This window comes from Phaethon aethereus (genome assembly GCF_964289735.1).
Source record: "Phaethon aethereus genome assembly, chromosome: 15".
NCBI lineage: Eukaryota > Metazoa > Chordata > Aves > Phaethontiformes > Phaethontidae > Phaethon > Phaethon aethereus.
In genome coordinates this window covers 14579700-14603098 of record NC_138591.1, presented here as the reverse complement: position 1 = coordinate 14603098, position 23399 = coordinate 14579700, and the positions used below count along the sequence as shown (strand labels likewise).

The following is a 23399-nucleotide window of genomic DNA, read 5'->3' as shown; positions in this document are numbered from 1 at the left end:
ACAGGGATATAAGGAACTGGGGGTGGTGGTTGTGGGGCCTCCATCTTTAGTAAACTTTGTATCATTTGTATATCATCTCATAAAACTCCGTACATGTTGTTCATGATTGTGTACTTCTACTTCACAGTCATGTGGAATATTTTGTTTCTTACATGAAAAAAGGTATAAGAAAAACGTGTAATATTTTAAAATAATCACAATATCAAAAGCAAAATGAAGGTACACTACAATGTCAATAGCAAATGCTGTGAAAGCTACCAATGTAGACCAGGTCTGACATGTTTTTCTTTGCAGACATAATAAATAGAAAAATACATGAGTCTGACCTTACTGAAGCAAATGGCAGACACTGATTTAAGTGGAGCCAAGTTTTCACACATTATTCCACAACAAACTTTTATCATCAATGTTGTTTTATCAATGTGGTTTGTATGCGTGTATGCATATTTATTATTTTCTCAAGTCGCTCTTAGACATACACCAGCTCAGCCCTTTGGGTTTTGGTCATTGACCTCAATAGATCAGTTATATTTCTGACATGAAAATTCTTGTTGGAATTGCAAAACATCTTAGGCTAGCAATTTGGTAATAACTATTATTCCCAGATAAGAGTATTCCTAAATTGAAAATGTTGTTGCAAAAAACCTATTGTGTGCTCTCATATTTAGCTCTCAAAACAGCTTGGGTTGATTCTGATATTGGAAATACCCATTTTAAGTTGCTGAACTGCCAAATGAATGTAAAATTGCAGGACTTACCTAATGTATGTAATTGGTAGGCCACTGTTGTGTAGTTCCAGTTTTATTTAGTGTAATAATTTAAACCATCTTTGTCATACTGTGTCATTTATCCTGAAGGGTTTAGAATCTAAAATTTGAACTCTTTAAACTGATGATTTGCCTTAGCTGAAATGAAGCTGTCTCTGGGTAAACTGTTAACAGTAATACAACAATACTGCATTTTTTCAGATGAGAAGTATTAATGTATCCAACCAAAATTGCAGGGGAGCTCAGAACCATGAGCAAGTTTGCCAAAGTTGTAAAATGATAAAGTGAGGAAAGTTGGTACTTCTTTTTTATAAGAATAACACCATGATATTCTTATCAGACCTGTTGTGACTATTGGAAATGTGTATCAAGCCAGCAATGCAGTACCTATGAATACTCTCATCTCTACGTACATCGAGGTACTGAGATTTGACCCAACAGGTAGAATACGACCCGTATAATTATTTTGCACATTTCTCTCACCATATAAACTTTTCCTTTGTTTTGTTTTCCATCTAACTAAAGATAACTACCACTTTGTTTCAGAGGGTTGATGTAATTGCAGGACAAGGAGTAGTTCAAGAGATAGCATTTTGTTAATGTATTACAACTGATTGCAGGATTGGTCCGCTGAAAAAATTTATGGAAAAATGCTGCCAATATGTGGCTTTTTAAAGAAAGAAGAAAAAAAACCCAACCAAAACCTTATCAAAAGTATTTTCTGATCCTGGCATGCTTTGCCTCTCTTCGACTAAGCATTTGACATACCTTATAAGATGATGTATTCAGTGCAGTTTCACTTCTGATAATTACTACCAATCTCCTTAACCAATGTGAAGAGTGCCTGCCTTCCCTCCTCCCTCTGTTCTTGTGACAAGACTAACCTCAGCTCTGCAGGGGTTGGTGGCATTTGCATGTGGAAATGCACTAATATGGATGTTTTTCTTTGTGTGTGCATCCTTGCAGTGTTGTATACCAGGATGGATTTTATGGTGCAGACATTTATGTAAGTATTCATTGATGTGCATGCTGTCCTTGTACATTACAAGAGTCATTCTTTTTACAAGTTTGCTGCCTAGCTTGACTCTGTTTTGTCTATTTACCATCCCTTGCCTGTCAGAAAGAATTGAGAAGAATATCTCTCACATTGGGAGACCTTTCTGTTCATTACATCTATCATTGTTCAGTGGAGCTGAATTAACTCTTCAATCAAATGCTGAATGAATGCAAAAAGATGTGAAAAATGTGTGTGTGTAGGGGTGTCTCCCTTCAAAATTGAAGTTCAAAGAAAAAATAAAAATAAAGCAGAAACATTACTCTGCAAACCCCCAAAAGCTCATTTTTTAAAAATCAAGGCAAACTGAGTATTATTAATACTTGAAGTGTGCAGATACTTTATGGAGAGAGAGAGATTTCCCAAATCCAGGCAACACTAGGTAAGTGCCATGGTGATAGTAGTAAGTTTAAGGTATGACCATGTATTGTCTGTAATCTGAGTAGACTTCCATCTGCTCTTTTAAAATTCACTTATTTAAATTTAAATTAAGTAGGTAGAGATGCTCACAATATAAGAAGTGGTTATATTTGTTAGTAGGTATTTATAGCCCTGGATCCATAATTACCTACTTCACTTCATTGGTCACCAATTTCCGTTTAAGTAATATTTTTTGAAGTTTCTTACCAATACTGGAGTTTTTACCTTGAATGTATACAGAGAGTCTACTTAGGTCTGAGTGTGCAAGATGTTTCAGGTGGTTGAGGCTGAATATCGCTCTTCTAAAATAATTCTTATACCCTATGTTCAGAGGCGCTTTTTTTTTAAAAAAAACGTATAGATGTAAACTACGTTACTGATACTCAACTAATCTTTCATATTTGTTGTTATTTTGGTAAAGCAATCTGGTCCTAAGTTACAGGTATCATCTTTATTTCACCAGATGACTTTCTCTAACCTACTTGTACTTCTGTTGTACTGTCTCTGTTGAGATACAAAGAGATGGATGAGTTGAAATCAGTATGAATATTAAAAATTCAGTAGGTAGTGCTAGAAAACATTCCTTGTATTCATTATCAGCAATCTCTTAGAACTATTTCCACGGGAACAGATTTTTTTAAAATAAGTTTTATATAAAGAAGTATAATAATTTGAATTTATGGATGAAGTAGGTTTTGTTTTTCTAATAGGGGTAGAAAGAGGCTGATACTTAATCTGAAAGTTCATTTGTATAGTTTAAAATATATTTACAATAAATTAACATGGGTTAAAATTCTCTCCCTGTATACTTAGGTACTCAGTGATGTTACCAGTAACATTGTTTACAACACATGAGAATCACCCATTTGCCAAAGGCTTAGTCAAGTGGAGTATGCTGCTTTAATCTCACCTGAACACATTGCTGCTGAATTTTTGAGCTATATAGGATACATGGTACAGTGTGGAATTTCTTCAAGTGTGGTTTCCAATTTTCATATTTCTTCAAACTGTCAAAAGAATGTGACATCCATTTTGCTCAGTTTACCAACCCGAAAATCTGGAAGGCAACAAAACATCTTTCTCAGGATTGCTTAATGTGATAGTATAGGCGGGAACTAAATGTTTATGTAACAGTTTATAGTTTTGGAAGCCACTGCTGCTGAAAAACAGGAATATCTCCTTTGGTGATTGACAGTATCGTTTTTAGATGGCCTTACACCCTCTCACAGACTTTAACATTTTCTTTCCAAATGGAAAGTGATTTCAATGAGGAAGATACCAAAGAAATTACTAATTTCTAGTATAGCCTCAATTGTGTTGTCTGGAGTAGTGGTTTGCATTAGAAAATCGAGTAACTATACTGGTGCTCTGGTTTTCACTCAGTTGCAGCCTTGTATTTCTGAGTGCATCTCCTAGTTCTCTTAATGCAGCAGAATGTTTACCTTTCCAGCAGTTGACAGAATTAAAACACTCTTCTGGAAATTTGTTTAACTTTTTATAATGTGCAAAGCTTCTTGTTTTATAATTCATTTTTCTTCACATTTGTTTTTTCTTGCATATAAAACATTTTGTAAGGAGGGTGAGAGAGAGAGAGAACTGGCATAAATCAAAAGAAGCTTTACAAATCACAGTGTATTAGTTCTTAGTGTATTAGTTTGCAGTGGACCAAGTTATTTATTAAATCCTAATTGATTATGATACAGTTCTACTTAGCTTTTCATTTTAAGTGCAGAGCTTAAGCTTTGTGAAAGAACAAATGCTTTGTGGAAAAAAGGAGGGAAAAAAAAATAAACAATATAGGTTTTAATAATAGATTGTAGAGAAAGGAACCTTAAAGATATCACAGAAAGCAAATCAAATGGAATACAGTACTGGAAAGCCAGACTGAAAATATACATTAACAAGTATATCAAAGTGGGTTTCATTCTGATATGATTACATGGAGTACCAACAGTCATGTGGACCATGCCAATCTTGTCGTAACTAGCTATCAATATAGCCTTTGATGGCTCGATTTTGTAGAAAGGAAGGAGGGAAGACACAGAAAGACAATGGCTGGGTGAAAACTGCAGGGTGAACCAAGAACAGCAAATAGTAGAGTTGCTTAATACTAACCAAAGAAATAGAAGAAAGTAGGAATACAAAAACAGGTGGAAAGTACAGTCTAAAATGAAAAATCAACAGCCATGATTCTAGATGTAATATAAGATATCCTATATTTCATATAGTTCTATATGAAACGTAATAATGCCTCTGAAATAGCTGAGCTATTGAATTCCTTTTCAAATGTGCCTTTGAGTAGGAAAAATAAAGGAGATGATTAGGAAATAAGGAAGACCTTTTAAAATTAAGTATTGATTCACTAAGAGAAGAAGTCATTAAAAGAGAATTAAGGTTGCCTGCCAGCAAATATAGAAGTTCGTAGATGAAGATTGACACCTGTGAAAATAAGAAAATACACTCCACAAAATGAAGCAAAAATAGTAGCAGACACAGAAATATGCAGTTAGAATAATAGCTCTGTACTATTGCTCTGCTTTATCTAAAAATCTGTTAATTTTTTTCACCATTGTGATAAAGAATGCTTTCAGAACATGTCAGTCTTCAATCCACACCTAAAATGTGGGAAGGGTAAATATCAGACTCTGTCATCACCAGCTTCAGAAGTCCCTTGCTAATACGGTTTAACCAGGTACATTAGTCAGTCTTATTATTCACAGCAAGATTTTCTAACCTGTTCTCAGGTTTCTGAACCTGTCATACTGCAGCTGGTGAGAGTCCATGACAATGTATAAGTATATAGGTTTGAGATTTTTTCCTGAGCTGCTAATCGAGCATAAGGCATACTTTGTGATCGGGGTATGGAACAGGATTGTCAGTAGTTACTGCCATCTCCTTCAGCTCAAAGGTAGAGTGGTGTTGAGGGTGGAGCATGTATTTATTTCCCAAGAGAAAAGCAGATACAGTTATCTAAGCAGTATTCCCTTGATACTAGGTATAAGTCCATGGATGCAATCAGATGCCCTGAAAAGCACTGTTCTAGTGTGAAAAGCAAGGAGACGCAGTTAGCACTGAAGTCTTTCTTTTAAGAACCAGAGATTTTTGTGTTTTGTAAATGGAGGGATGTACCATTTCCTGTGACTCTCAGAAAGAGTGAGGAGTGGAGAAATGGCTTTTCCAAGGGCAAAAGAGTCCCCAAGGAGCAGTGGGTTGTTCCTCCTAGTGCTCTATGTGCTGGAACACTCCATGATACATTTTTGAAAGTTTTGAGAACTAGTGATGAAATGTCTATAGATGTGCCTTTGTATAACTCATTTTTGTGGAAATTATTCTTACTACAGCTATACTGACTTCATTGAAAAATTCTGATGCATTTGCTTTTCTGTTCACTTCCATTTTATCGTTTCTTATCTAAAAATTCTTCAATTTATTTCTAAAATTGATTAAGATTTCTCAGTAACAGTTGGCTACTGATATTCCACGAATCCCATTGCTCTTTTTTAATTTGCTTGAGCCACAGAGATGTATAAAACATTGAAAGGTTTTTTGAAAAATTTGAAAAAAATTGTAATGAGTGGCTTCGGGAATTTGTCTAAATTCCTTCCTTACATCTTTCTTTCCATCCTTCTTCCTTACTCATTCAAATCATTGCATTTCTGTTTCTTTATAGAGCAGTATTGCAAGAGCCTTTGTATGGCAATGAGTTATCACAGGTATGACATACTGACTGATGGAAAAAACTCATTATGCTGAATGTAGACTTTTGTAAAGAACTGTACTAATACTCAAATAATTATGTGGGAAAATGGATTCTGTGTGTATAAATGATAAGAATAGGCTACGAGTTGCATTTTATTTCCAGATTCTATCACAAAATCACAGATACTCTTCTCATCCCATGAAATACAACAGTTGCTGTTGTGGGTGTCCCATTCACTATTTTATGGCAGTGGGATATATCTGTATATTTCTCTATATATACTGCGAGTATATTGATTCTAGATTTAATTTTTTAAAACAACTTAAGCTGCTGTAACATTGTGTTATCGTTCTTTTGGAAGTAGCAAGTATGGGAGCACAGACAAGGCCGCTGGCAGTTTTTAATTATTTTAGCTGAATTTATTATTTCAGCTGAATTTTGAAAATAATAATTTAAAGCATAAATCAGGTACTTTTCTGTTTGAATGTACTGACTGAGGGGAAAAAAGCATTCCTAAAACATTTCTGAAACATAAGAGCTGTAAATTGTTACTTATTTTTATGTCATTATTACATAATTTTGTTCTAAATTGTTTATTTTGTGAAATAATCTAAGGCATGAAGATAAATATTTACTATATTACTCAAAATATTTATATGTAGTGAATATTACTAGTGCATTCTTCATCTAAGTTATCGGCCAAGTTCAAAATTAGAGAAAAATTGTAAAGCACAGCTTGTCACTGAAGTTCAGAGTTCAGGGGTTTGAATCCGATTCTCATCCTGATTCCCAATATAAGGTGTACCTTCAAATATTTTGTTGTTGCAAATATAAATCATCTGAAATAATTGAAGTAAAACAATAAGAGCACGTAGTACCACACCAAAACTGCAGAACACAAACTCATCAAAATAATTTGCTTAAGAATGCTTTTATGTGTAATTATATGAAAGCTTATGTTAAAAATAGGAAATCATTACATGGACTGGTAGGGAATCATGATTTTCCTGATAACCAAATGCATCCTGCATTTTAGATCTTCAAAGAATTCAGGCAAATTCAATAACTTCGATCTCTCTTTATTTTTATTGCTTTAGACTCAGTCTTTCCAGGAGTTGCACAAATTTCATACTGAATCCAAAGCATTTTAATAAAGTTCAGAGTTGAGCTTCATTGTTCAGCAGCAATTCTTTGATGAAAGCAAATAAAAATGTAAGCACAAAAGGAATGTCACTCGTATATTTAGGGAGCAAGAAGGGTCACAGAGACTGACCAATTTTTAGTGATAGTTAAATAAAGGAAAGAAAAACCGTCCTCACAGGGCCTGCCATCTGCACATTTAAGACCAGCCAGTAAGTGAACAACCCGTCTCCTTGCTGTCTGATTAAGAACATGGAAACATTGATACTTCTTGTGGTGGACAATTCTGTACCGTGGTGAGAGGCATTATGCGCATAGCTGGTTTGAAATGAAGTGGCTCTCACATTTAAATAAAGGGTTTTAGAAACGGACTACAGGATGAGCAAAGGAGTCATACACGTGGCAAACAGAATCATGTCATACTGCAGAATGACTTGCAGTCTGCCACACATTTTCAGGACTGGATCATGAAGACAAGTTTAATTTTTATTTTATATTTTTACCATTTGTAATTCCTCATATCAGCACTCGGGGGAAAACAGAAAAAGAAAAAATAAAATAAAATAAAATAAAAATAAAATAAAATAAAATAAAATAAAGATGCTGTATTTAGCACTCAAAAACCAGGTGGGGAGAACAGATAAATTTGTATAATCTCTCACCTTTCTCCTGGTAGCAGAAGCCAGACCAAGTGTGCAGCTTGCATTATCATCTTTCAGCCTCACTGTTCACTGGCTCAGTTTGCACCTGGTGACATTATTTGACATCTGATGGCCTATATGCATGTACCTGCAAGCGATATGTGCCTAGTATACATTTTTGACAGTAATAGCCTTCTATTGGTTTATAAAAATCAAATTACCTGAAATGAGAAAGTATTTCGTCTTAATGCTTCTGTGCTTGCACAGAGAAGCAGCTTGCTGCAAAAAAAAGAGCATATCTAGTGTTAGGAAAGCAACCCGCCTTATTCCAGCGGTTGTGCGACACAATTGCTGCTGGCAGGGAGCTGACCAGGAGCGGGAGGTAAATGTGCTGTTCTCTGTGTGAGCACTTGAAAAAGTCAGAAGGAATGTTCCTCGAGCAAGCTGACAGTTCAAAGCCTGGAGTTTCTAATGGGCTGTCAGTATATGTAAAACATATGTTTATTCTTAGGGTGATGTGGCATTATCAGCTGAACGATTGATTTCCAAAACCAACCTGCATCAAATCTTCAACCAAAAAAGCTTTGCACAAGTTAGGGATGAAAGTGATTCCACCTGGCAAAGTAGTAGGAGGGGAAATAGCTTGTAAAAGTAGTTGGAATTGCTTTTCTGAAAAGAGTGAACTTCTATTTGTCAAGTCAAAATAGAAACCGCACAAAAGTTCCTGCAGTAAAAATGTACTGCTGTTACAGCGAAGGCTGACACATCGTAGCTTATTCCTCAGCATCATATCTTGTGTGAGTGCAGCCTTCCAAAAAAAAGGGGGGAAAAATAATCCTGTTAAAGCGACTACTACAGCAAAAGAGTGAATTTTATGAAAAGCTGAATGATCTGATACTTTCTTATTCAACTTTTTGTTAAGGTGGGGGAAGGTGGGAAAGGAACTACCGAAGTCCCCTGTCCCAGAGGCTTTTGGGGTGGTGAATTCTAATTGGGACGTAAATCGTGATTGCGTTATCTGTGGAGACTGGCCTCTGTTTGTTAATTGGCGTGCCGAGATCATTTTGGAATGGTTGATATAACACCGTGGTCCATTGAACAGGAAGCTCCGCTGTTTTCACAGTTTGATAATGAATGCATCGCTGCACACAATTCCTTTCAAATGTGTGTTTGTTTGTCCTGTTTGCTTAATTGAACAGCTGCAATTACTGTTACATACAACTGAATGTTAATTCATGGAAGAGTAGAATTTTGCTTCTTCATTATAATTTCATGTATAAATTGGGAACCTATGTAACATTAAGTGTTAATTGAGTGCACAAATTCATAGGTTTAATCAACCAGACATGATAAATCATACTTTGTACAAAAAAGAATTTATTATTATGAGTTTCTAAGTTCAGCGCTGCTTTATTAATACGCATGCACCTCATTCGTAAGAACAAATGCTGCTTGAAAACTTGTGGAAGAATACAGCATTGTCTTGTAAAAGAACGTTGGAGAATCCATTCCATGACTTTCTCTTGATTTCTGGGACAAATCTTAACAAGTACAAGTTTGTGGTGATAAGTTTTGTTTAACAGTTCGCTGAAATATTTTACATGGATTTAACTCCTTAACTGAACATACAGCATGACAATACTACCTCAGGTGTTGCTAAATTTTGCAAAACGTTATTTAAGGTGCTGTAGCAATCCAGTTAGAGCGTGAGTTTGTGTTTCAGGGTGGTTATGCTGCCTACCGGTATGCCCAGCCTGCCACTGCCACTGCAGCTGCCTACAGTGACAGGTAAGACCTTATTTACTGCTAATAAATACTTGACCAGTGGAAGTTGAAGATGGTTCTATAAATTTGCCTTGTTGAAGTCTCATAACTGTCTTGTTGCTCTGCAGATAATTGTGATATCTAAAGCAGGCTGTTTTATAATAATCCATGAATAGCCATAAATTGAGAGATTTTAGGCCTTAATTGAGAATCAGGCATGAGATGTGCACATTCCCAAGTTGTAGATCATCTAGTTAATGTCTGTGACCCTTGTACAATGTAGATAAATATATGTACAGCTTCATGATGGTCTGCTACTAAAGATCATTATTCGTCTTAGGAGTATTATTTCAGTTGATTTAGAACCTGAACCTATTGAGTGCCCTCAATTCTCATTGACATTATTTTAGTCAGTGGAAACTGAGAATGCACTGTGTCTAAACTTGAACTATCCAAGGCAAAACCAGTATTTTTTCCCTTTGCTTTCTTTCCAGGCATTTTATTTTTTGAAATACTGAAGAAAAATTCAGTTATTCTTCTTTCGCTCTGTATTTTTATCCTCAAAATGTAAACCACATTTAGTGGAAATAATACCACGAATAAAAGATTATTAAAATCTGCATCAGAGAAAAATGCAGCAACTTAAATTCTATAAACTAAAGCAATGTCACATGAATTGTCTTCTTGCAAGACAAAAATTTGGACCCCTTTGAAGTCAGTGTCTAAATTGCTGTGGACTTCAGCAGGAATAGGTTTTTGTCAAATTGCATAAAATTAAGGCTTTGCAGTGTGTGGACATGATTTTGTAAAGGAAAAGAAAGAATACCCTATGTTTTCTTCCTAAACTGTACCCTTAACAAAGTCTATGCTATCTTTAATACTTTTCAAGTACCTGAAGAGTGTGCAGTCATAAAGGGAGGATGTATATTGGGAAAGGCCAATACATATATTTTGCTTCAAAATGGGTCACACTTCTCAATTCCTGATGTAAGAAAATTGGCCCTTGGAATCATGGAGATAATTTCTTAAGTCTTGAATATGTGTTGAAAATTTCCTTTAGATGCTAAATTAGACATTGTTTTAAGTGTTCTGTTTCTTAAAGAAATCAACAGATTAAGAAATTTCAGTGAACTATTTTTTAGATTGAAGTGCTGTTCATGGATTCTGTATTTTTAGAATCAAGTACCATGGTATGAATGTTACAATGCTATGCATGCATATATGCCTTTCAAATGCTTATTCTGGGTAATGAAGATATGTTTTTTAAAGTTATGTGAATAAAATAATTTGCATGTGTGGCTGAGGCATGCTGTGTCAGACAGGTAAGCAAGTTACTTTCTATTAATTTTGGATCGGTAATATCAACTAGATAACTGCTGTATGCACTTTGTTCGCGATGTACTGTTTCTACTTAGGGTAACCTACAAAGGTGAAATGCTACTCAGTAGTTTCATTTCATTTCCACAAAGGTGTGTTAGCATGTCACAGCTCTACTATTTTTCTGTGAGCTTGTAATGTAAAACAATTCCTGCTTCTAAAAACTTAGTGAATTGAAAGGACGAAAGTATAAATACCTTCCTGTGGTTAGTCATTTTTTGCCTAATATCATGCAGGTGTCCCTGGATCATTTTATAGGGTGTTTATTCCTATGAATAAATGAATTACTGAAAACCTGTATGTTACATACAGAACCTGAACAATATCCAGGTGACTTTTAAATGCTTTAATTATGAATTAATGTACTTTCTCATAAAACATATCAAATGCTGTAAGCTAAAATGTCAGTTGATCACATGTTCTGGTATGGGTAGAGTCAACATCACTAAGAGTTATGCTGACAAAAAAAGTAAAGGATTTGTCTAAGGAGATAGTGTTCTGAAATGCTGTTGAAGGAAGCTTGAGATGGCATCAGTAGTAATGCAGTTGTTACAACCCTTAATTATTTTTTTGAAAAAATGTCTAATTTTCAGATACACTTTGTGTATAATTAGAATTGTAATAACCTGTCTCTGCTGCATAATTTTAAATACCTTAAATGAATTTTATATCTTTTGGATTTTTTTAAATTCAGCTTCTCTTTTTAAATGTGGTTAACCCTCATCTTCAGTCTGCTTCCCCCAAATGAATATGGTTTCTTGTCTTAATTACAAATATTGTAACTGAATTTCTTTATGGGAGAATCCTAAAACTAGCATAGAGAACAAATACAATAACAATCTGCTCAAACATTTCTTTGCATATGGGAAACTTATGTGCAAACATGGATACCTCTGATTACTCACAACTACAGTTTGCTTAATTTGATTAACTTTTTGGTCATTTTTAAACGAATTTAATTTAACAACTTTTGTGAATTATTAATATTGAAAGTGCTGAGGTATAGTCAGTACAACTGCTTGTATCTTTTGTTCTCAATGTAATAATCATCTGCTGTCTTCCGACAATATTGAAAATTCCGTATCTCCTTATACACTGCCCTTATATAGTGTTGATTTGAGCTTCTATTTAATTTAATTACACTTGAAATATATTTACTGTTTATGTGTAAACAATGCCCAGAAAAATGAAGTGAGGACCAGTGAGTATGTACTATTGAAGCAGTGACATATGGAAATGCTACTTTGTATTAATTTAAAAATTTTTAAAAAGCTTTTTTTTTTTGATCACACCTCATATAGCTGATGAATGGCAATGTTCAGTATTTGAAATGCTTCTTAAGTCAGGAGATGGAAAGAGGAAATCTTTAGATTGGAGACATGTTTTGGTAAATTAAAAATAAAGGTTAACAGAAAGATTTGTGACTCCAGAATCAATACACCAAGTCAATGGATAATGATCACAGTAAGAGAGCTCGATTGTGAAGGAGTGCAATGGTATCCGTGTTTGTCACAGCTGGAAATATTGGTTGAAATAGGCAAAGAACAGAGACATAGGGCAGAATAAGGTGGCAAGGAAACCTCATGAAACAAATCCGTGCAAAACCTTAAGTATTTTTAAAGAAAAATCATGTACTCCTAAAACCAATTTCACAGCTGAGGTAGACCTTGCAGATTTCTCCAGTCATTTCTTAGGGCTGTAAAACAAAAACAACAAACCAAACAAACAAAAAGGTACATTTTGTTTTATTTATGAAGCAATATAATCCCTGAATCAAATTTAAAAAAATTAGAATTGCATTTTCATACTGTGTGATCTGTCAGACTAAATTGCATTTAAAGATTCGAAGCTCTTTGCAGAAGTGGATCAAAAAAAAAAAATTCACTTTCCAATACTTAAAATATTACTGATAAATTTTCCAATTTTCATAACTGATAAAAGAGGACCTACTGGTCTATGTATATTCTTCACCATTCTGGAGCTTTGCCTGCCAAAGTCTTTAAACTGAGAGTGTTTTGAAAAAATAATTGTAAGGATGTGCAAAAGGCACTAAATCATATGTCAACAGAATGTTTGTACAGCTTTAATTCAGCTTTCATGTAACATTTAAAAAAATATAAATGAAGAGATAGTTAGATTTCTATCCAAGTCTGAAGTAAGAGAAACTAGCGAAGTCATCAAGTTTTATACTTGTGAGGTAGAACAAGTCAAAGCATGGCAGTGGGGCGTATTGTCATTTTGTCATTGCATGTTCACTTGGTGTTGCTGGTATGTCTGTAATGCTGTCTTGGATTTGACAGATCCATCACATAGCTCAGTGAATGGCTTGCTTGGATTAAGCCTATGGGCAGACGTATTCACATCGATTGGCTATTGGTTTTGTGTTTTATGATTTGGTGATTGCATCTTTGATCCGAGTAAGAAAAATGTTCCTTTCTTACATATTAACTTTGTCAGCAATATTTATGAAAGTGTATCTGGTAGTATAATAAAACAAAACCCCAATAATAGTAAACTAGCCTTGTCTGAAAGGCAGAGTCATTTCACTTGTACTGCTTGCTAACCCTGTTATACTTAATGATAATTACGTGTGTTTATATATGTATGCTTGTGTATTCATATATATACACACATTCCCCATCCATCACCCACTCACACGCGCACACACACATGCACACACACACACGCACACACACATACATATGTACAGAGATACATTTGCTCTGCGCGTAACTCCCTTTTTCTAACACAGTGTCAAATTTAAATCTCGCTACAAACAATGGGAAGATCCCCACTGACATCTTTGTTGTCTGGACTAGATCCCTCATCACTGGAAGCTGACCTCTTTTTTTCACTAATCTTTTTTAAAAGCAAATAAGGCATATTACAAGTTGTTTTGCACGTAACACTTTGTAGTATAATTATTTTTTTCCCCCACTATCAGTTTGTCTTACATGTTCTGTGGTCATACATAGGATTTGGTATGGAATTTGAGACAGGGTACTTTGTCATATGGAAGTTGTGTTTCTTCCAGATCTGAAATCTTACTCCCAGTAAAATCCTGATATTCCAATAGTTTACATTTTTAACGTGCCTATGTGGAGTATTCAGAGTGTCTGTGTCTACAGACATAAAATCTAATATATTTTCCAGTTCTCTTTGGGCAAGTGGTTGAGAGTAATACTTGATATCTGTGGTCAGATTATCTTAAAATAGAATAGGTACAAATTCGATTTAATTGGAAACATTAAAGAATGAAAACTTACGATGAAGACTAGAAATACACAAAGTATAAAATGTGAGCTTCTGTAGATGGAGGTGATTTTTTTGTATACTGTAGGCTTTAAGATCTTCTATTTTATGAATAAACAATTAAAAATACTATAGTTTTATTATTTTCTCTTATTGAGGATCTTAATAGTGACATCTACTAAAAATTAAGGTTTTGACAGCATGTAAAATATAATAGCATCTTCAGTCAGAATTTAATTTTCCATTAAATAATTTTAGAGAAGGATAAACATTTAAAAATGTAGTACTTCCTTCATTTCATGATTGTACTTTTCAAGATTTAGGAAAAAGAGCTTCTATACACAGTTTTATTTTCTAAAGTAAATGGGTTGGAAGAGGAAAAAGAATAAAATATAGCGATAACTTTACTGTTCTACTCCCAGCTGGAACCTTCAAACCCTTTTGAATTTTGCTATACAAATTGTATCTTAAGAAATTAAGACGTTTGGGGGACAAGATGATATATAAGCAAGAGTCATCTAGCCAATATCCTGAGCTATGCAAATTTTGAGAGTGAAAAGGATCAGTTAGCACCTTGACCAGGTACAAAGGTTGTGTTTAGCTTTTGTGACAGGAATAATATAGCATATATTTAGCACTAGTCTTCTTCAAACACTTAGGTTTGATGTGGTGATGTTTGGTCTAGTTTTTTCTGGTTATCCCGTGTGGTAGCTAAAGCTTGTTTATTCCCTAATATTGCAAATAAAAATCAAATCATTCACTGTGCTGTTACAGAGAGGAAATGGATTTGGGCATCTACCTATTAGGCTTGTATGTCTTTATGTCTGTATCTGATCTGTGGCAAGCGAGAGGATCCCTGGCATGATGTTAATATTTCATAACCCGTATTCATCACTCAGATTACAGTTTGGGGAATGACTGGAGTATATGACTCATGTTATAGCCATAATAGTATCTTTTAGTGACGGAATTATAAAGTAAAAGTGAATGAGTATGAATAAAGAGAATGCAGTAGGAAAAAAAAAATCAAGGAGTTTAAAATTCTACGAACAGAGAGTTTCACGTAGAGCAATTTGATAGGAATTTGCTGAAATAAAAATGTATTGCGTAGAGTACTTGCCAATGATTGAAACATGGCTCATTCCAAAATATCGTAGATATAATGCTTTTTTGGGGAGACACAGAGAGTCATATTAAGGTAGGAAAACATGGCTAAAAATAAAATCTCCTACCAATTCCAGAAAGCTACTTTATATACTTTGATGTTTTAGTATATTCCTCTAACATCTGGTAGAATTAACATGTTTTCTGATACTTTGAAAGCTCGATTCACCTGTGTGTAATACCAGTATTCATGTAATACCCATGTAACCATTAAACATTAGAACTATCCGCTAGTTCAAAACTGAGGTAATATAGCAGTGAAAAAGCTTAGGGTTCCTGGCCCAGAATGATGGTAAACACTGATTATGAAGCTTTTATCATGTCAGAGCTTATATTCTTTATACCCTGTTTCTACTTTCCTGTAATTTCCATTCTCCTTCACTGTAATATCAAGGGATATTTTAAGCGTCCCCATAGACAAGAAGAGGCCGTCCCCATAGACAAGAAGAGGCTTGGCTATTACTGTAAGAGCTGGTTTGGCATCCATGCTGGAAATTATGAAGAAAAAATTGAGAGAGAAGGTAGAGGAACACTAAAGCCTAGGTTTCCATACCTGGCTTCCTGAAGTGCTCCAAGTTTAAAAATGCTGAGTACTTTTGCTGCCAATCACATGGCAGCATATGCCTCTTAAACATAGTGGGAGCTGTTAAATGCTTATCATTTAAAAAAAAAAAAGTCAGTGTATCTATTCTCACATTTACGTATCAATTTCAATGTCCTTGCTTTCTTTTTGTTTATTACATCTGGCCTGTATCAGGTTATATAGCATGAGTTTTAACTTGGGAGTTTCTTACTTTGAAATCAGTTTATAGTTAATAACTGTGATTGTAAATATATTCCTTTGATGGATTTTCATGCATGCTTTTCCTCTAAAAAGAGGGGAAAAATAAATTGGTTAACATTTTTAGAGTAGAAATTATCCCTTTAATAGTTCATACTGGCTTCTTCACTCTTAGAGGATATTGAACGAAAATGTGACTTCAAAAATTTCAAGTGTGTTGTATTCAGCAAACTGGATAAATACAGAGTTAGGGAGTTACTAAAACACTGAATCCTAATCCGACAGACCAAAACTGTTACAGTCTGTTGGGTCAATGCCTGTGACGTGATAGACCGTCACAGTTCCTTTGGACATGTCAGTGTCTAGTTTTTAGTTTTCAGATCATTGACTTGGTAGACCTCAAAGAGGCAGATTAGAACATGCTATAAGTATTGTCAACCTGGGTGCTTGCACTGTGAGTGCTTTAAAAGCAAGAAGGAATTCAGAGCATTGTGAAAGAGTCAGAGAGAAGATGAAGGAATGAAATGTTATTAATAAAATATGGCATGAATTGAACATAGTCTATATGGATTAGCCATGTTAATTTGTAATGTGTTTTAGGCAAGGTGAGGAAGTACTAGAAGAACAAACTTAAAATAAATATGTAGATGAATTTAATCAAGAAAGAGGCAATTTACACTCTTGCATGTTTTTACTGTAGTTTTTCCCACCTCAAAGGAGTCTAGAGCTCCTTTTTAAATAGAATTTTTTTTCACATACCTTTGGGCTTGTCCAGTTTCTAATACTCTAGGAACACACCTGTGGCAGAACAGCAGTTTTTAAGCATACTGCACAGCAGGAATGGGAGTTGAAATTTTACCTCTGTATCCTAAAGTACAACTTTTTTTGTGAAAACTGCCACAGATGTTTCATATACATGCAGAAAAAAATAAGGTCTGTGTTTAAACCAAATGTGTGCCAGCCTCTAAACTTCATTTTGTGTTTCTTGAATGAATTCTTCAACAATCCTGGCAAGGTTTTCATATGTGTAGTATTTTAGTTATAATATGGGAAAAACGATGTTGTCAAGTAATTTGTAAAGTCATTCAAACCTTAAAAGAATTTAAAGGGAAAGAATTGTTGTTATTCATAATTGCTAAATAACTTTGTACTTACACCTCTAAGGAGACTTTATTGTGGATAAAATGGTGGTTACTAGTAAACCATAATAATCATTATGAAATCAGAAACAAATAAAAATGCGATTTAATGAGACATTGTTTTAAAGATGACATGATATACATAAAAGAATAAATTCTCCAACAAAATAAACATATATTTTGCTATGTATTTTACCAGATAAAATACCAATTCTTTACACAAGGCTGACCTCAAAATGCTGAACTGTTTGCCTTAATGAGAGTGAAGAATATGTCCAAAATATAGTAATAAAAAAAAATTTCAAATAGAAATTATAAAACTTCAAACATAACCTTAATTTAGCAGTCGGGGATCGTACTGACATCAGTTTACATTGCTGAAACAGAGCACTTCTGAAGTAAAGTTACTGGATTACTTCTTCAAGGATTTAGTTGTAGTGTGTGTAGACTGTGTTAATCACAGTGAAAGGCAAATAATCTTAGAGCAGTTATGCCACTGAGATCAGGATGAATTCTGCTATTGATTTATGTGGTGGTCAGAATTTCACCTATTAGTTTTAGGTTTCACTTTAGAATGTTAAGATCCACTTAAAAATCATCTATGTTCCGCCTACAGATAAATATGCATATTTATACTATGTATATTCTATTATTAATCATAAATACATTCATATAATGTATAATATATTATGTAATCCTTCATACATAGAAAAATTCAACTGATACAACAGGTAATATGAATTAGAACTAGGCATATTTGTATAGCTCTGATTTAAAAAGTGAATAAATCAGGTAATAAAACATGTAGATTTAAAACGTAGGTGTAAAGGGCTGCAGATTTTTCCACTGATTGTGATGTTTTCCACATTTGGGCAATATATTAAGAATAAACACGTTTTTCGCAACAACTATACTAAGTTGCAAAGTGCAGCACCGATTTGCTAGAAATTTTCTTTACACAGTCTTTGAGGGGCAGTGGGAGGAGAGAGAGGGGGAGTTCATATAGAAGACATTGCCATAGAAGAATTCTATCTACACTGTATGCAGTATGGACACCTTGTTGTCTCCCTAACATGCTTTATAGCATTAATGCTGGACTAAAAGGAGTCTCTGTCTTGTAGCATTTGAATGGGTTATTTAGTAAGTTCAATAGATGGGCTAAAAAAGGTACCTGTTCATCTGCTGGGGAAACCCTGACATAAGAATGCATCTTCTCTTGACCATTTTTCTCTTTATTTTTTTGTTTTGGTTTGGGTTTTTGGGGGGGCATTTTTTGTTTTTTTCCCCTGAGTAAATGGAGCAATACAAGGTATCACTGGCCTTGGGAATGCACATTTCTGTTAGTGTCCAGAAGAGTTAGGCATTTTTTTCTTTTTTCTGAAGGTGTGCTTTTCAAAATTGCAAAAGTGATATTAAAAGGAGTTATTTCTGTTCAAGAAGTTGTGTGACTGGTGATAGGATAAACTTTAATGAGTTTTCTTAACTTTTCTGTCTCCTGCTGTCTTTAGCAGTCAGAATGATGTTAGAGACACCTTGTCATTGGCTAAGTCATACTGCAATGTCCTGTACTAAGGAGACGTAGATAAAAAGCAATGCAGGGGTGCCTAACCCGGCAGCCGAATTAAGGGCTCGGTTAAGCCACCTGGAAAGAGGCATCTAAAGATATTTGAGACACCCTAGGTCATGTGAGACACCCATGCAGGCGGAGGTGACACTGGCCCTTCTGGAGTGGCAGCTGAGTCCAGGCAGATGGACGAGTTGCCTTTGCTTGGGCAATCAAGATGAGCTTTAGTGTTTTCTGTGAGGTAATATTTGTAGAAGTAGCTACATTAGTTTCTTTTGATGCAGGGTTTTACTCTATACGGTTCCAAGGCCTGCCTCAAAATACCAGAAAAGAGCATTTAATGAAATGGTCAAGAATACTGGATGTGGGAGATGCATTATCTTTGGACGATGAAAGCAGAATACCTAAGTGAAAGCAGAATATCTGTGTCTTCCTCTTTTTCTTGGCATCATTATTAGTAGTTAGGATGAACAAGCAATTCTGCAGAAAAAAAGAACCTGACATGCCAGAAATTATTCTAAAAGTAAATTATACTTTCCTAATGCACATCAGGTCAAACAAGTTACTCTTTAGTGATGTTGAAGCTTGATACCACATGTATTACTTTCTCTTTATAAATGTATCTTACAGGTATGTCTGTAAAGTTGTTTAGTTGTCTTTGTGTTGTGATTCAAATGCTATCAGTATGATAATTTACTTTGATCGTACAGTAATGGGAATATAAAGCATGATAATAGTAAAAACAACCTTCTTATAGTTATTATACTGCTATTAAAAAGTTTAAATTCTTTGATAGCCTTGATATTTAAATTCAGGACACCAGAAGGAGGGAGATGGGGAGGACTGCATAAAATGATTTTAGAGGGGAAACTCTGAAACTTTTTCCATATTTGAATATTACAGAAATTATTCAAGCAGCCAGCTGTTGACTATAATTCATAGTGAAAAAGCCCTCAACATTAGAGTCCTAACAAGAGCAACAAAGCCTTAAGATTTAGAGCATGAAGGAAAAATAAAGTATCTTTAAAAATATAATGGAGAAGTTTATAGATATACCACATGTAACACTTCTGGGAAAAAAATCATTGCTACAGTATATAGTTAGCACCAGATCCTTGGAGAATAAAATTTGGACTAGCTCCAGTGAAGTCAGTGCTTTCAGTTAATTTTACCGACTGAGGTTCCGATACATGAATCTAAATACTGCCTGTATTGTTGTAAATCCCATGGTTGGGATTACCCGAAAAAGGCAACTGATTACATATAGTTTCAATCTTCCTACTGTATCTTCCGTTCAGTATTGTGTTTGCCTTCAGCTTAATTTCCCGTGTTCCGGGGCTCTGCACTGTTTTCAGCAGTTGCTGTCTTTGGGTGGGGGGAGGCTTAACACCTCTGTGTTAAGCAATATTATTTCTGTCTAGTTTTGTGAAGTTAGTAAGCAAAGAATTCATACACCAGGAATTCTAGTGTATGAAACATAAACACTGTATGTTAGTGGATTGTAATTTATTTCATGTTTCAAATTTCCTAGAGTTAGTGTGATTATTTTTAGGGAAGTCCTGACTTCTTAAAAATCTCCTTTGACCTCTAGTACGGTTTCTATTTTATGGAAGCTCGGTGTTGCCAAGAAGAGATACTAAAAACTTCTGGGAGTGCTGGGAGAAACTGTATGTGTGTCAAAATTTTCTTCTTAATCATGTGCTGTGTAAAATATAAATAGTGTTGAAAAGTCACCCAGCCTTTTAGGGAGAAGATAGAACAGCACTTAGTAATTTGTGCCCTACAAACACAGGTTCTTATACCCACAGTGACATAAGTATATCAACTTCCCAGACACAGCTGTGAGTACTTCTGTACATCTGAAGAACAGCGGGGCAAACGAGTGTAGGAGAGAAAATGTGGTAGTAGGTTGATGCAATTTTAGGAATACGTAGTAGTGCAGACAAAGAGAGACGAGCATGTCCTTTCCCAGGATGGGGCGACTATATAGAAAGTTTTAGGGGCAGAACTCAGAATAACAGTCTATCCTGAAATTAGGTTGGGATTGTGCTTCATGATGGTTAGATCCCTGAAGTGATAAAAAAGAGCATCTGCGACCTGTTCTCTGAATCTTTTCCGATCTTCCACTTCCAGCTTGTGAATTTTCCAACTAATAGTGAAGTATCCAAATCACGTACGGGTCAGGCAGGATCCACAGTTAGGTTTGTACCGTACACTAAGTCTCTGTTACATGTTTCTGCTCTTTCTGACCTCCACTCTACTTGAAGTTGCCACTGACCTTTAAAAGAAAGTCTATTTAGATGTAGGAAATGAGGTAAAAGTTGTACACATCATGTGTAACTGAATTATCAGAGTTTCAGTATTTATAAAAACATTCACTCCCTTTTCTCAGTGAGGAGAAACTCCCAACTTTCCATATGTGAAGGTGCCTAAAGTTCAGTATTGTATCAAAGATGGTATAAACTAGAATTCCTGTGAGAGCGGTATCTCTCTGACATTCCAGTAGCTGAGATCATTGGTGTTAGTGTTTATGAGATGGAAACATTATGATAGGAAACATTAAGGGAATTCTGGAAAAGTTTGAAGGAAAGTCATAAATGTTCATTAAACAGAAATGCTGTTAATACTGTAACTTAATTTTTCCTGATGGAGCATGTAAAATATATATACACTAAAAGCTAATCAACCTCACTGGAATATCAGGTATCTCAAACTTTAAACTAACTCTCAGAACATGTAGATTAAAAGCAATTAAAAAAGAGAGTCAAGACTATTTAAATATGCTTACAGAAAAGATTTCTGTAGAAAAAAAAGCTGAAAATACTACATAGTAATTACAAATTGTTGATATGGTTCTTCTAAATTTCATATATAAAGCCTTACCTAAGCTTAAATTCAGTGTTGGTATGCATGTAGATTCTGTATTAGGTCAGTATGGTTTAGAATGAATGTATGGAAGTTTTTTCCGTACAGTTAAGGTGACCTGTGAGAAGCAAGACTGTAAAAGACAGCTCTTCTTGAAAAATGGGTAGATGCAACATTTTGGTAGGGGAAAGTACTGACAAAATATATTTTTGAAATGTCTTAGGCCTCTTAATTTGTGGTAGTATAAACATGCTGAAGGAATTAGGCTGTGCTATTAAAAAAAAAAAAAAAGTTGGACAGTCCAGAAGGCCTAATTTCTACAAGTACATACCATTTACTGAAGTATTTGTAATTAGTAATATTTTTCACTGAATGGTGTATATAATGAAAAACCTTAATCAAGCTTCGCATAAATTTGTGTTCTTCACTTGCTTAAATATTTTGGTTTAATACTTTATTATCTAAGTTTCAATTCAGTGGCCTGCTTTAATTTAGAACAGGGTACTTCTAGTCAGGTGATAAAGTTGAACTTGAAAGTATTTTGTTACGCTCTTTGAAGTTTGGTGCTGCAGAGTATGATTTTCATTCTGGCAGCTGGACCTTTCCTGCCTACCTCATGCCACCACAAAAATTTTCAAAAAATATTTGGTTTTATAGTGCAAACCCTGTTCCTGTCCAACTACAAATTATGAGATTAATGATGACTGAAAGTCATTCCTGAGGGCATAAGCCCTAATGTTGCTAATCAAGGATCTTGTAATAGATGATATTCTATAATAAAAAGTGCGGTACAGAAAGATACACGTAGAATATCATGCCTCTTGTTTTTTCAAATTGCCCTGTGAAAAAGATGCTGAGATGGAAATGCTGACAGAGGGTGGTCAAAGACTCCTCTCCTAAAGCTGTTCTCCATTGTACTACAGATTGAATCTTTCTAGGACACAGTTTAGCAAGAAACAAAGAGGGAAGGTATTCATATGTGGGGTTTCTTCACAGAAGTAGTTCTGTATCTTAAACAGCCTTAGCAATGATAAGACTTGGAGTCTACTGATTAATTTTTTTTTTTAATAAATCCAGTTTTATGCTATAGTATGGCCTGTTTTCACCAAATGAACAACATCAAGGAGAGGGGAAGCAAGCAGCCAATCTATTGGATATGCAGAAGACCTAGAAATAGCAGGTGCTAAAACTGATAGGGGAGGCTTTTGTCAGATCTGGGGCCTTCGAGGAGTATGTTTGTTAGGAGTCTGCCAAAGGGGAACGGTGCAGAGGAAATTAGAACATATTTGAACTTTTTTGAAAATTGGGGTAATACAGGCTCAGTAACTACCCCAAAGTAAGAAAGAGCATCAAATCTCTTACTATGACTTTTGCTGTCCTCTCCCCCTGTTTCTGTCTGAATTCAGGAAATATGTCAAATGTTTAAACATTTTTTCCCAACTTTAAAAATACCTTTATTGCCATACTGGTAAAAAAGTGTGATAGTTTTCAAATTCCTAAAAGAAATAAGAAAATAATATATAGGATTGAGAGAAGTAATAGCATGCAGAAGTGCTTGCCCTTGGGAAACAGACGCTAAGGTGGAACACAGCCATTTTGAGTCCCAGAAGTACATTTTCATGACCCACACTGTCTGGGTTTCCATTGCAGAGCTCAGGTTACCAAGTGGTGCCACTCCAGCACTTCAAAGGATTGCACTTAGCACAGGGTTTGAATGTCTGGCAAGCTCAATATATCCAACTGTACTTTCCGATCAATGTATTTGTCATGT

The 23399-nt window shown here is 34.9% G+C and overlaps 1 protein-coding gene across 10 annotated transcripts in view; it reads left to right on the top strand.

Annotated features, from left to right (window-relative positions):
- Positions 1-23399, top strand: part of RBFOX1 (RNA binding fox-1 homolog 1) — a gene marked incomplete at both ends in the record, with an annotated part of 1321463 nt that overhangs the window by 1281308 nt on the left and 16756 nt on the right. For 7 of the 10 annotated variants that reach the window (XM_082006867.1, XM_082006865.1, XM_082006866.1 and 4 more), the window contains 2 exons: positions 1734-1773; positions 9446-9510. In XM_082006867.1, coding sequence (XP_081862993.1) covers positions 1734-1773; positions 9446-9510 — 105 coding nt within the window. Of the gene's footprint in view, positions 1-1733; positions 1774-5911; positions 5955-9445; positions 9511-23399 lie in introns of all 10 variants that reach the window. The other 3 variants (XM_082006874.1, XM_082006873.1, XM_082006869.1) reach the window with 1 other exon arrangement.